The sequence below is a fragment of the Pituophis catenifer genome, unplaced genomic scaffold (genome assembly GCF_029215685.1).
Source record: "Pituophis catenifer annectens isolate HBS135680 unplaced genomic scaffold, rPitCat1.0.hap2 SCAF_1, whole genome shotgun sequence".
Classification (NCBI taxonomy): domain Eukaryota; kingdom Metazoa; phylum Chordata; class Lepidosauria; order Squamata; family Colubridae; genus Pituophis; species Pituophis catenifer.
In genome coordinates, this window is record NW_027256881.1 from 64,910,717 (window position 1) to 64,925,008 (window position 14,292).

Consider the following 14,292-nt stretch of genomic DNA (forward strand, 5'->3'; position numbering starts at 1 on the left):
TCCGTAGTATTCAATCTATCATTGCAGCACAAAAAAGATGTAAAAAGGCTGAATTGAAATTATAGTTTAAGAGAAAAATAAAGCATAAATAATTCAAATAGAATTTTATGTAAGTTTACCAACATTCAGGTGTATATTTGGAAACCAATACACAGTAACAGTCAACCTAATCTAATGGAGCTCCGCTTAGAAATAATTTATCAGTTACCTTATACAGGTAACAAGTGAAGAGATCAATAATGTATTAGATATAAAGCACCAGGTAGTTGTGCTCCAGACCATCTTTTTAAAAAATTTATCCAAGCAGTGTTCTGGATATAACTGGTGCCTGGATACTGTATTTTAATTCCTTGAAGAGTTTAAGATGCCAAACTCTGACCGTGTGAAAGTAGCAGTACGTGTCAGACCTTTTAACCAGGTTAGTTGTTCGTTTTGTGCAGTCTATTGTTTTTATGTCATTGGGTTATTTGTGTTGTAGAGAAGAGAGATGGACAAAAGGCAAAAAATGAGGAACTTGAGTAGAAATTTGGGTCTGGTAATGGCAGCAGCACTCAGAAAATAATGTGTTAAATGGGGAGACAAAGTGAAACTTGGTCATGATGTTTATACTACCCAAGTTAAATAGACTAACCCTTGCTGGTGGTACCAGGCCTAGCTTCACTTTTCAGGCATTTTTGCCTGAGTCGATAAATGCTTGATAGGTGGTTTCGTTACATTTGCAAATGTGTTCTGCCTTGGAAACGTTAGGCCCTTGAGGTGGAATACAATAAGCAGCTGTAAATCTGATTTTGATTGCCCATTTATTCCTAACAAAACTTTTAAAATAAAGTAAAATAACAGGTGTTATTTAATCAGACATTCAGCTGGCAAGCCCAGAGGTTCCACAGATGCTAGCAAGGAGTTCAAGTTTAGAGACAATTCCCACACATGTGAGGAGAGCATTAAAAGCATGTTTTCTTTACCTGCTGTAATTTTTCTTATTCTAAAAGCAATAGAAATCTTCCGTTTAAGACAATATCCCATATAACCAGGGAAACTAAGAGTTTGTACTGCTTTTTACTATTGTATTTAAAGTTTTTAATAAAAACTATGTTTCAAAAAAATTAATCAGCTTCTTCCAAAACGCAAATATATATGCTATAGTCTAAACTGAAAAAAGATCAAGTTAGCAATTTGAATTTTAATGGATTTAAACTGACTATAACTTCAACAGAGAGAGAAAGATGCAGGCAGCAGATGTGTGATTTCTATGAATTCCAGCACGACAAGCATACATGATCCTAAAAATCCAAGTCATGTAAAGTCCTTTACATTTGACCTGGCATATTGGTCACACAGTGGATTTTTAAAGGACAAAGATAGCAAGCTTGTTTCATCTGGACCAAACAGCAGATATGCTGGGCAGGTAAAAAGTACTTTAATATTTTCTATTGAGAAAAAAATATAAATATTCCATCATCGGTTGTGATGACAAAAATAGATTGCATAGACTAGCCAGTAGGTAAGCCTGATAATCCACATGCCCAGTCATAGCAAAGTTTTAGTGCAAAAGTAAGTGATTGCAGTTATTTTTATACTTTGTGATTTAATCAAAAACCCTTTCCCTCTCTAACAATTAGAAGGAAATTTAATTCAACCCTCAAACTGGTTTCAGTAAATTTTTCAGGTTGGGAATGCTGAAGAAGGTGGATTTTGGTTCTTCCAACGCTTCCTACCATTTTATTATCAGAGCTTCCTAAGGCTGTGTTTTCCCAGCAGCTGTAGAAACTGAGAAACACGGAAGTGTAGGATCCAACTTCAAATTTCTCGTTTCATAATTGAGTTCCTCCTTAGTTGACAGAAGAGGTAAACCAGCCAATTCTAGGAGGAACAGAGTAGGTGGATATTAGATTGCAATCTAAATTGAATAAAAATATGAGTTTCCCAATTCAAGTCTTGTTAACATTCTTTTCTTGGACTGCCATGTTTAACATGTTCAAAGTCCTCATTGCCTAGAACATAGCCGTGAAATTTGGACATTAATATGGAAATTTGAGGATAGTTGAGATCCTTGGTATGCAGTGGCTCAGTGGCTAAGACGCTGAGCTTGTCAATCAAAAAGTCAGAGTTCCGCGGTTCTAATCCCTAGCACCGTGTAACAGAGTGAGCTCCTGTTACTTGTCCCAGCTTCTGCCAACCTAGCAGTTCGAAAGCACATAAAAAATGCAAGTAGAAAAATAGGGACCACCTTTGGTGGTAAGGTAACAGCGCTCTGTGCGCCTTCGGTGTTTAGTCATGCCAGCCACATGACCATGGAGACATCTTCAGACAGCGCTAGAGCCAGAAATGACTAGCATGCATGTGCGGGGGAACCTTTACCTTTACCTATGGAAATTTGAGGATAATTGAGATCCTTGGTACAAGAAGACCAGCTGCCATTGTCTCCTGGAAAAAAAAAATTTCCTCCTGGAAAAAAAATTGTGATCAGTGATGTAAATTTTGTATTTCATTATACATTTTTCATTTATCTTTTCCTTAGCCAGTGCTATAAATGCTATCAGAGTTAAAAGGGTGAGACAGCGTCTTAATGATGGCCTAAGGCATTTTTGGAAAACCATCCAGAACTCTTTGGGACCTGAAAGCTAATATCGGGCGGGGGGGGGGGAGGTGCCCACATCTCCACTCTCAAGAAGTTACCTTTGTTTGGGTATGCTAGAATTTCCTTAACTGGATGTATTTTTCTTGAATGTCTGATCAGACATTTTGAGGTATCACCCAGATCAAGATATATGATTCATGGTGGTTACCCAACCAACATCGCTATCATTTGTGCAGTTTAATTAAATCTGATAAAACTCAATGTTCTATCATTATAGAGGGACATTTTTCATGACCTTGGTGAGGGAATTCTGGACAATGCTTGGCAAGGTTATAATGCCACTCTTCTGGCTTATGGTCAGACCGGCTCAGGGAAGAGCTACTCAATGATAGGCCATGGTGCAAACAGAGGCATAATTCCAGTCATATGTGAAGAACTGTTTAAAACGATTCAAAATCAAGACACAAACAAACAATATCAGGTATGTTCAAAACCTGAACTATGTATTGCAACATAGCTAACCTATGACCCGTTGACAAAAATATTTACGTATATTGAGATACTGGTTTATTTTTTTTATCATAAATGGACATGATATCCCACCACTGGAAGACCTGAAGGAATTGGTTGGGGACATATTACCACAGGAAAAATCTATAATTGCTAATATTGATGAATAGAATAGAATAGAATAGAATAGAATAGAATAGAATAGAATAGAATAGAATAGAATAGAATAGAATAGAATAGAATAGAATAGAATAGAATAGAATAGAATTCTTTATTCACCAAGTGTGATTGGACACACAAGGAATTTGTCTTGGTGCATAATCAGACTAAGATAAACACATAGAAATAAGATTTTTGAGGGACAAAAAACAAGGTTATTTATTGTGAAAATTGTATATATAAAAATATTTCGGATCATCCCCATTAATTTCTATTGTATCAATAAGGGTTCATCTCTGACTGTTTTTAAGAAAAAGTGTTTTCCATTTGAAGAGGAAATTATGGGTAATGCTGTACAAGTACTTTTTTTTTGAGATAGACACATTCATAATAAAAAAATAAAAATCTGTGATGACAGCCTTTGGATGATTATAGTGTGTGTGTGTGTGTGTGTGAATATTTTAAATCTTAAATTTAAACAGCTACTTTCCAAGCAAGAGGGAACTTGGATAAAATACAACTACAGAATAGAAGCTAGGTGTATACAATAATACAGAACTCTGTAGAATATATACAGTAGCATTTTTCTAACTCTAGTTAAATACTTAATAATATAACTAATAATTAATCTTGTGGTATCTTTTCCATTTTCCCTTTTATAGATTACATTTAGTATGCTGGAAATTTACAATGAACAGGTAATTGTACTCAGATGACATTTAGCCTTTTTTCTTTTTCTTTTTGTGATATATTTTAATAGCTTCCTATGGGAAGTAGCATTGCTAGACGCTAAGAATCTGAATTTTCCTCAGAGGATCTTTATAACAATTCAGAAACAGAATTGATGCTTATACCAAAGTAACTGACCTCACAACTCACCTCAATCCTCAATGGCTAACCTGTCAGTGCAAAAAAATATTCTGAAAATCTAGGCAAATGTGAACCTCCTAATACCCCCTCTTCTACCTAGCTAGACTGTCTTAGCATTGGTCTTAGCCTACACAGGTTAATTCCCTTCAGATTGTACAAAAATAAAAGGAAGGTACTATTAACAACATAGAGCTGAGTAAGTCTTGTGCCAATCCTGAGACACTAGCATAGCTAAGTATCTGGGCAATCTTTAATACAAAAAGGTTTTATGAGAAATTTCCTTACAAAACCAATGAAGTCCAACCTACAGATTGTGAAAAGGAGTTTATTGGGAAAGAGGAAAAAGGAAACACAAAGGAAAGAAGTTGCCATAAAATTCCACTCTATGCAGCAAGCCTAATTAAAACAGGTCACTTACCAGGTTACTGAATATGAATATGCTAATTTCAACATTTCAACATATGTTCACTTGGAAAAAATATTATTTGGAGATCCCTTTTGGATGGTCTTAAGCAAACTCTTCTTCTGCTCTGTGCATGCATTTGTAGGTTGATAGAATGTGGGGGATTCTCTAAGTGAAAGCCAATTTTATTCGGGAAATTTATACTTTCCTTTGCCCAATCAAGAACAATGCTTGATCTATAATGTACTGGTTTTAGCCAACAAATCAGAAATGGTCTAGGGCATGGGTGTCAAACTCATGTTGTCACGGGGGCGTCACATGACAAATCGCGACTTTTCCCCTTCGCTAAACCGGGCATGGGCATGGCGAGCGTGTGACGCATCCAGCCTGCGGGTCGCAAGTTTGACAGCCCTGGTCTAGGGATTAATACACCATCCTACTGATTCTTGGTGGAATTATCAAGGAGCAGTCTGATTTATAAGTGTACACTGTGAAAGGTTCTCTGGGCAGCTACTGTACACAAATCAAATCAAATAAAAAATATTGAGTATAAGAGAAAACTGTAAACATATTACACTCCAGTCAAGACAGCCTTAAAGAATTCAAGAATCAACATGTTGCAGATGGAGGGTTAAAATACAAAACTGAACATGCCAAATAGGGGCAGTTAGAGAGGGGAGAATTGACTCTCCAACTTACTTTCTTCAAAAGTTACTATTTTAGAGTCCCTTATATGTAATTAAAATAATTTTCTTTGATATATGAACCAAATGATCTGAACCATTGCTACCAGTTATTTATTTTGCATGTTTAAAACAACATAAATGTTCAAGGACCCTCACAAAGTGATCCGTATATCTTTAGGCAGTCTTAGAATTCCGAAGGGGTTGGAAAACTCCAGTATATCTGAATCAATCAATCAAAAAGGGTTGGGAATTCCAGTATATCTGAAAGATACCAGGTTGGAAATGCTGACTTGAATATAGCTGCACAATCATGTGCACCCAACAGAAAGAAATATATGGGCCTTATAACCATTGAAAATGTTAAGACATCTTTTACATTTCTCTGTAATTCTATTTAATCAACCCCGTTCTCTTACAAATACATCTTTACATTTTAAGAATTTCCTTCTCCACTCAAATGGCAGCCTATTTTTTCCCCGTTTTAAAATAAACTTTATCTGCCCTTCCAGGTAATAGATTTGCTGTCTAAAACAAAAAAGTATGGTGGACTCAAAGTTAGAGAAGACCAGCAGCAAGGCTTCTATGTGGATGGTTTGAAACTGGTGCCTTGTGACAGTTATGCTCAAATTGAGAGGCTCATGGAGCAAGGCACCAAAATAAGGACCACAGCCTCAACCAGCATGAATACCACCAGCAGCAGGTCTCATATGGTCATCACCATTCATTTTAAACAGGTACAGGAAAGCCACAGTTGCAGACAATAGCCAAATATGGCATGCATACGCAACAAATTAGGCTCTTACTAGGCTCTTAACATGGAGTTTCTGATTCCAGATAATTACAGCTATTTTGAGAAAACATTTGTCTGTTCTTCAAGTCAGTAGAAAATGTATGCATTTTCAAAGACCGTTTTCTTAACCCATGGAAATTTGATCTGTAGTATGGATTTGTGTATGTCTTATGTTAAATTTGAAAGTGGTGTCTGAGTGGTGAGTTGAGCCACATAAGCTGACTTCTAAACCCTGAATTCAAATTAATGACATACTATTACTATGTTCACATAATAGTGGCTGGGTTCCCACAACATGTTGACCATCATTGTTTGTTGTATGTATGGTATGGTATGGTATGGTATGGTATGGTATGGTATGGTATGGTATGGTATGGTATAGTATAGTATAGTATAGTATAGTATAGTATAGTATAGTATAGTATAGTATAATTTTATTTCTATACCGCCCTTCTCCCGAAGGACTCAGGGCGTTGTACAGCCTATTTAAAAACCCAAGACAAACATCAATTAAAAATTTAAAATTATTAAATAAATTCAGCTGAATTTAAAACCCCAAAAATTTAAAATACCCCAATTTAAAATTGTTATATTGATAGCCCGGCCTGGCGGAACAACAGGGTCTTCAGTGCACAGCGAAATACCCGGAATGTATGAACTTATTTTTGTTTTATGTTTAATCTTTGATAATATCAGCCTGTTGTATATTTTGATAGATATACTGAGTACAGCAACATCTCTTACATCAATATCAATAAGAGAATGAGAACTTAAAGGCATTTCTGAAATACCTGTTCAACTCTGCCCACTTCCTGTCTCAATATTATTTCCTGCAGATTTTTCTGAAAGATGAAATCACAAAACAGTCCATTATAAATCTAGTGGACTTGGCAGGGAGTGAAAGGCAAAGGTCCTCCGGATCAGAAGGCGACAGACTAAAAGAAGGAACACGTGTAAATCTGAGCTTAACCACTTTGGGAAATGTGATCAGGTACAGAACTTAAGGGTTGCAATTATTGGATTCCCCTGCTGCATTTTTGTTGTCCATCCAGAATCACCTTCTGGTGGGAAAAGCAACCAACACTCACTGTCAGCCTGTGGTAGCCTAGGCTCAGTTTACAGCTGGCACAGCCTTAGCCACTTTTTAAATTACCTAAATGATAAGTCACTAGCGGCATCATTCCTCTGTGCAACTTACCTATCACCGATCAGGCTATGGGTCTAGTGTTCTTCTGAAAAAACTTCCTTAAACATGTGTTTTGTCTTGTATTCTTTTTTAATACATGGCATAGAGGGACAGGCTGCAGCAGCCAACGGGGGTTGGGCATATCCCAGTCCCTGATCATGTCTCCCCAATTTTGTCCACAAGGCATTGCACATCATTCAAACAAAGTTGTGTTGGGAGAAGAGGAAACATGTCACTTTAAAATTGAATAAATATGCATTTAAGTTACATCCACGGTGGGCCAGAGAGGTCTTAAAAGTGACATCAGTTTATCTCCTTTAAAAATGGTTAATATTTCCTGTGATTAACAGACGTGAGGATAAACCCCATGTCTTGAACATTACAATACAGAAGTATAATTTCATCTCTCAATTGATAATATAATAATATTAATATACTATTATTTTTTGTTGCCTAGCCTCTTTGGAGGGCCAGGGGTGGAGGGAGTCAAGACATTGTCCTCTCCCATCTGTAATCCTTCTACTGATGCTTCTTTTTCTATTTATTGAAAAAAAATATCTAAAGTAGGGGTGTCCAACCTTGGCAACTTGGAGAGTTCAACTCCCAGAATTCCATGCTGCCTGGGGAATTCTGGGAGTTGAAGTCCACAAGACTTTAAATTGCCAAGATTGGACACCCTTGCTCTAAAGAGTACAATAAAATCTACTAAATCTACTATTAAAATCTAGTAAATCTACTACTACTAAAATCAGAGTACAATATTTTTCAATCAGATAATGCCTGTCTACTCATATGACCAGTGAATGTCATTGGGTACTGTACAAAAACACTTGGTCTGGCTTTATGTCCCCTTAATCTTCAATTGCATTTTTTTTACAAAAAAATCTGATTGCCTTTTCCCATCTTCCATCCTCCTTTTAGTGCTCTGGCTGAAGCTGCCATGGGAAAGAAAGTGTTGCATGTCCCATACAGAGATTCAGTTCTTACCAAACTTTTGCAATCTGCATTGGGAGGAAACAGTAGAACTATAATGGTAATATGTTATTCCACATACTCTGTCCTGTAGAAGTGGAAAATTGTGTGTATGGAGTGGGGGACATCTACATTCTTCCTATCTCAAACCATGTTTGTTTCCTGCTGATTCCATGAAGGCATCCACATGGTTTTCTTTAGCGACAGTGCAGAAATGCCTAGCATTGCTGCCTTTGTTTTACTATCCAGCCATGCTATTTCCTACTGGTACTAGGCAGGATTGGCTATCATGAGTTTTTCAAACTCATCTGCTTATATACATTATCTGCTTACTAAAGTAGCTCATTAAAACATAATATCAGACATAAAGGGGAGGAGAAATTGCTTCCTTCTATCAACTAAGGTTGTAAAGTCCTACTGAAATAATCCTGAACTTTTCCCTCTCAGTAAAGTATTGTTTATTTGTATACCACCTTTATTATTTTTACAAATTACTCAGGGCAATGAATATATCCACTACACCTTCCTCCTATTTTCCTCCACAACATACATGATATATTATAACAAGCTCCTTGTACGCTTCCATGTGTTTATAATTGATTAGATCAGATATCCACAGCCCAAAGATCATACAAGGCAGAACCAAGTAAAAACTTACATTAATATTTAGGGATTATTGATTAAAAGTAATTGCCTGTAAAGTAAGGCACACTTGTAAAATTAATTCCCCCACCGGTAAATGAAAACCCGAAACATTTTCTAATAACCAAGTTTACAAATGCAAGAAAAAAGGAAGCTGCTTGTGCTCCGAAAGCATCATGGTAGAAGATAGTGGTTATCACACAAGAATGAATATACACAATAGTCTCACACAAGAAGAAATATACAGCTGCAAGGCATTCTATTTGGACTTCCTCTTCTACCATTCTTTTATGCTTTTCTCAGAAGTACTGGTAGCAATATAAGCATATGCACCTGGAAACAAAACCAAAGCTAAAACTTTTAACAGAACAAAATGCCAAAACTCCCGGAGGAGTCATCAAGAAACTCCAGTCAATCCTACCTTATTTAACTTTTCAGCAGCTTCTTGGGGCTTTCTTGGGCGACTGATTGCCAATCATCAAAACGTATAAACAAATGCCCACTTACTCTGTAGTAACTCCCACTGAATCCAGGCCTCTGATGCTCGCATACTGTAAGTAGGCATCGGCTATTGCAGTGGTAGGCAAACCTGGCTCTTTCACACCCTGTGGACTTCAACTCCCAGAATTCCTAAGACAGCGGTCTTAGGAATTCTGGGAGTTGAAGTCCACAGGGTGTGAAAGAGCCAAGTTTGCCTACCACTGGGCTATTGCTAAGCTGGGGTGGCTCTGTTTAAACCAGTTTACTCTTTCTAAGCTGTCGCGTGGACACAATTCTTGAAATATAGAACTGGTAAACAGGTCAGGAGAGAACTTTGCTTTGGGCTACAAATACAGTGAAGTACTGTTCCAATGAAATGTATGGCTGTTTACTTTAGAGAACTCCCATTAGTTCAGTGATTCTTACTCCCAGATAGTTATGAGAAAATCAGTCAGCATGCTGGCCTCTGTCTCTTCTCCTTCCTCTTCAGGTGTTGAGAATGAATCTCTCTAGCCAGGGAGATTTTCCACCACCTGCAGCTCCTAATTGTGTGTGTGTATACTCATTTAGGTGGAAGAGGTGTACTCTGATGTACTCTGTGGTTAGAAGAGGCTGTCTATTAGCTTACAGTGCAGAGCTCTTTTTGGAGTTCCTCCCCGCCACCTCAGTTTTAGCAACTTTGCATTAACATTGCACAAAGTAAATGCACATTTGTTTGCTTTCAAATCATATGAGCTACTTAAATTAATTTCTATCCCATATCACAGGTGTGCAGTAATTTCAAAGGGAAGGGAATTTTCTTTTAGGTGAATTGGTGTGCTTCCCATCAGCACCTAAGTAAAACATACACTGTTTTGTTCTTTATAACAACTTTATGGTTTAATATTTCTAATGCTAAAATAGTGTGCTCTTTGAGATGCTGGGCTCAGGTTCAAGTTAGCACTCAGTCACGGAATTCACTGGATGATTTGGGCCCATCAGTGGTCCAAAGTTTCTTTACAGGATTGTTGTCATTGAGATAAAGTTAAGGTTTGTTGTCAGGATTGTTGTCATTGAGATAAAGTTAAGCCATCGTAAGCTCTCGAAGAGTATATGGGCTTTAAAGGCAAACCCCACCCCCAATAGTTTAAAAGATCTGCGCACTTTCCGCCTGGATCTGCGCACTTTCCGCCGTGCTCTTAAGACTCTCCTATTCCAGCAAGCCAGCCTGGCTTAATTTTCTCCCCTTTCTTTTAAATTTTTAAATTGAAATTTTAATTTGTTTTAAATTATTGGGTTTTTTAAATTGTCTTGGGCTAAATTATTTAATTTGGTTTTAATTATGTTTCTAACTTTTGTATTTATGTATTTTATTTTGTGCCTGTTCACCACCCTGAGTCATTTGGGAGTAGGGCGGTATATAAATTTAATAAAACAAACAAACAAACAAACAAAAGGAGTCCTCAAGAAAGTTGGAAAAAGCAAAGAATAAAAGTGTGTTAGCATTGTCCAAGACTCAATCTTTGGTGAAAATACGAAAAAAAAACAAACCATTTCATCTAGGATCCACAGCAATTGGAGGTCACTCAAGTCAGTGGTGGAATTCAAATTTTTTTACTACCGGTTCTGTGGACATGGCCTGGTGGGCATGGCAGGGGAAGGATACTGCAAAATCTCCAGTCCCTCCCCACTCTGGGGCTAGCCAGAGGTGGTATTTGCCAGTTCTCCGAATTACTCACAATTTCTGCTATCGGTTCTCCAGAACCTGTCAGTACCTGCTGAATAGTACCCCTGACTCAAGTCATCTCTTTGATCCCATCTATCCTCCTAATCCTTGACGTTCCCTCCTATGTTCTTCAAACTTGCCAAGCATTTTGTTCCTATTCAGTCATCCACTCAAATACAGATAGTCTGAAATACAGTTAGTCCTTGACTTGTGACCTCAACTGAGCCCAACATTTCTGTTGCTGAGACAGTTGGTTTTGCCATATTTTATGACCTTTATGACCTTTCTTGCCACAGTTGTTACTGCAGTTGTTGAGTTAGCAACATGGTTTTTAAGTGAATCTGGCTTCCCCATTGATTTTGCTTATCGGAAGGTCGCAAAAGGTGATCACATGACCCCAGGACACTGCAACTGTCATAAATGTGAGTCAGTTGCTGAGCATCTGAATTTTGAGCACATGGTGATGCTGCAAAGCTTGAAAGTGCAAAAAATAGCCATAAGTCACTTTTTCAGGGCATTGTAACTTTGAATAGTCACTAAACAAATGGTTGTGAGTCAAGGACTATCTGTATGCAAGTTTCTGATCAAGGGAGCAATCGTAATTTATTTCATCTAAGACTAATTGTTTAATTCTTCATAGATTTTTATCTACTCTTGTGGCTGGGGAATTCTGAGTGTTAAAATCCACAAGTCTTAAAGTTGCCACAGTTGGACATGCCTGAACTAGAGTATGCATACAGTTGTGGCAGGATATGAATGAAATGAGATAGAGACAGAGATAGAGATAGAGATAGAGATAGAGATAGAGATAGAGATAGAGATAGAGATAGAGATAGAGAGAGAGAGAGAGAGAGAGAGAGAGAGAGAGAGAGAGACTGAGACGGATGATGGATGATAAATGATATGTAGATTAAATTAGATTTGGAGCTGGAAAAATCTGAATACTCACTAGGAAGCTGTAAAGGATTAAAAAAAATAAAAAACCCCATCACCTGGGTTTTTGCAGTTCCAAGGTTGAATTAGGGGTTAGGATTCGACTTGCACGAGTGACGTGTGTGAGTTCCCCCAGGGCCACCGCTCACGCAAATTGAACTGCATGTGTGCCCGCTCCAACTGTCCACTCACCTGGCCCAATTCCAAATAGGCCGTGGTCAGGGGGGTTGGGGACCCCGGCTTAGAAAGTTTGCTTCCCTTTTTTTTTTTACATTAAGATGTTGCACTATCAAAGATTTTGACTTCTGTTTCCACAGTGGACCAATATTTCAATCTGTGTCTTTTCCACAAATAATGTTTGGGTAGCATTTCTCCAAGGGTAGCCATGACACTGCCAATTAGCAATTTCTATTCTGTGCGTAACATTCATAGCAATAACAAATAAAATATGTTCCATGAAAACGTATTCACATTTAATTTGTTTATATATTTCTAGATTGCAGCAATTAGTCCAGCAGACATATGCTATGATGAGACATTGTCAACTTTGCGGTACGCTGAAAGGTAGATTGATTTCACATCCTGTAAAATGAATGGGTAGATTAGAATCCAATTTAAGACAAGGAATTAACTATTGATAAACTGTTATTTGACAGCTGGTAAGGTAGAAACTGGAAGACCATGAGTTCTAGTCTCACCTTAGGCACAAAGTCACACTCTCCCAGCCCTAGAAAGGAGACAATGGCAAATCATTTCTGAAAAAATTTGCCAAGAAAACTGCAGGGACTTGTCAGGGTAGTCTCTGAGAATTGGACATGATTGAATAGAAGAAAAAAAACCTGTTATTTATGCCACATGCCATTATGCAGAGTATCTGGTATATTGTTATCACTCATAAGATTTACTTCTGAGTTAGGAAATATTCATTTTTAATTGACTGTATTTTTCACACAATAAGACACACTTTCCCCCCCAAAAAAGTGGGTTGAAATGTCTGTGCATCCTATAAAGCAAATATTGCTTTATATTTGGGGGCGGGTGTTGGTACAGTGTCACCGCCGCCTGTCACCTCTGCCACCTGACACCTCTGCCGCCATTCGCCGCCACCAGGGAACGCTGGAGCCTTCACTGTTGAGCAGCTGATTGGTGATCGGATCAGCCTCCCAGAATACCACCAATAGCTGTTCTAGGCAGTAGGGATCACCATTACAACCGTTCACTGATTCCACTAATTGCTGCCAATTGCCGCCGCGCTTCGTCGTCAATTACTGCCACTGAATGGCAGCAGCGGCAATCGGCATCTGCAAATGGCGTTGATTCCCACCGCCTAGAACAGCTGATTGACGGTATTCCGGGAGGCTGATCCAACTGCCAATCAGCTGCTCGGCAGCAAAGACTCCAGCATTCCCCAGCGGCAACAGCAGCTCAGCTCAGTTGACTGGTGGTGGGTGCAATGGAGCGGAGCCCTGATGAGACACATGCTGGAGCTGTGATAACATGCTGAAACTGACCAGGCTGTTTGCTGTTTCCTGCAAGGACACTAGCCAGATGTATACTGGATATATGCTGGGAGGCAGAGGCAGGTTTTTTTTTTCTTGTTTTTTCCTCTAAAGCTAATGTGCGTCTTATAGTCCGGAGTGTTTTATAGTCTGAAAAATATGATACTTTATTACACCAGACCAGGCTAAGTCTAATAAAAATTTTTGGAAATTTTTGAAAATAAATAATAACACAAAATATATGATTGCCAAATTAAAGATGTAAAAAAGAAAAAAATAAGCATGATGGACAAAACAGACTGATATATTTTCTCAGGAATCTGAAGATTTGGACATACCTGTTCATCGTAACTGTGAAAAATGCCCCCAATATTTTAATTTTGAAAACTTTGTAGACTTTTCTGATGTCTTCCCCCTTCATACGTGCAACTTCAACCTTCCCCAACCTTTCAAAATTTTTGAAAGATCTTTTGGACTAGAATTGGTGGTGATGCCTGGTCTGCAAAAAATCTAGTAATTTTGGTTCCTCTTTGTTGGCATGTAGCAGTTATCCAAATTTTTGTAGATCAGATCTGAAAGCCCAGTATTAATATTTACTTGGATTCTTTACTTCTTCAATTCAGTACAGTAATTTGTATTTTTTTTTCTATTTCATTTCACCTAAAAGAACGAAAAAAATAAAAAACCAAGCCGTGATAAATTCAGGAACAACAGCAAAACTGATACATGATCTCAAGATGGAAAATTGTAATTTGTTGTACAGATTGTCCAGCCTTTGGAATTCCGGCAAAACAGTAGTAGATGAAACAAGTATGTATTTTGCAGCAAAAATACCATAATTACTGGATTCTAGACTCTTTCCTGTGTTTTCTGTTGGCT

General features: G+C 37.9%; 1 protein-coding gene across 1 annotated transcript in view; it reads left to right on the plus strand.

Moving 5' to 3' along the window:
• The first annotated feature begins 186 nt into the window (after positions 1–186).
• The window catches only part of LOC139308732 (kinesin-like protein KIF28), a 34,445-nt gene continuing 20,339 nt past the window's right edge, over positions 187–14,292 (plus strand). The window contains exons 1-9 of the mRNA XM_070932529.1: positions 187–418; positions 1,214–1,405; positions 2,856–3,059; positions 3,910–3,945; positions 5,716–5,940; positions 6,833–6,987; positions 8,104–8,215; positions 12,411–12,478; positions 14,081–14,223. Of these exons, the coding sequence (XP_070788630.1) occupies positions 365–418; positions 1,214–1,405; positions 2,856–3,059; positions 3,910–3,945; positions 5,716–5,940; positions 6,833–6,987; positions 8,104–8,215; positions 12,411–12,478; positions 14,081–14,223 (1,189 nt within the window). The 5' untranslated portion in view covers positions 187–364. The remainder of the gene's footprint in view (positions 419–1,213; positions 1,406–2,855; positions 3,060–3,909; positions 3,946–5,715; positions 5,941–6,832; positions 6,988–8,103; positions 8,216–12,410; positions 12,479–14,080; positions 14,224–14,292) is intronic.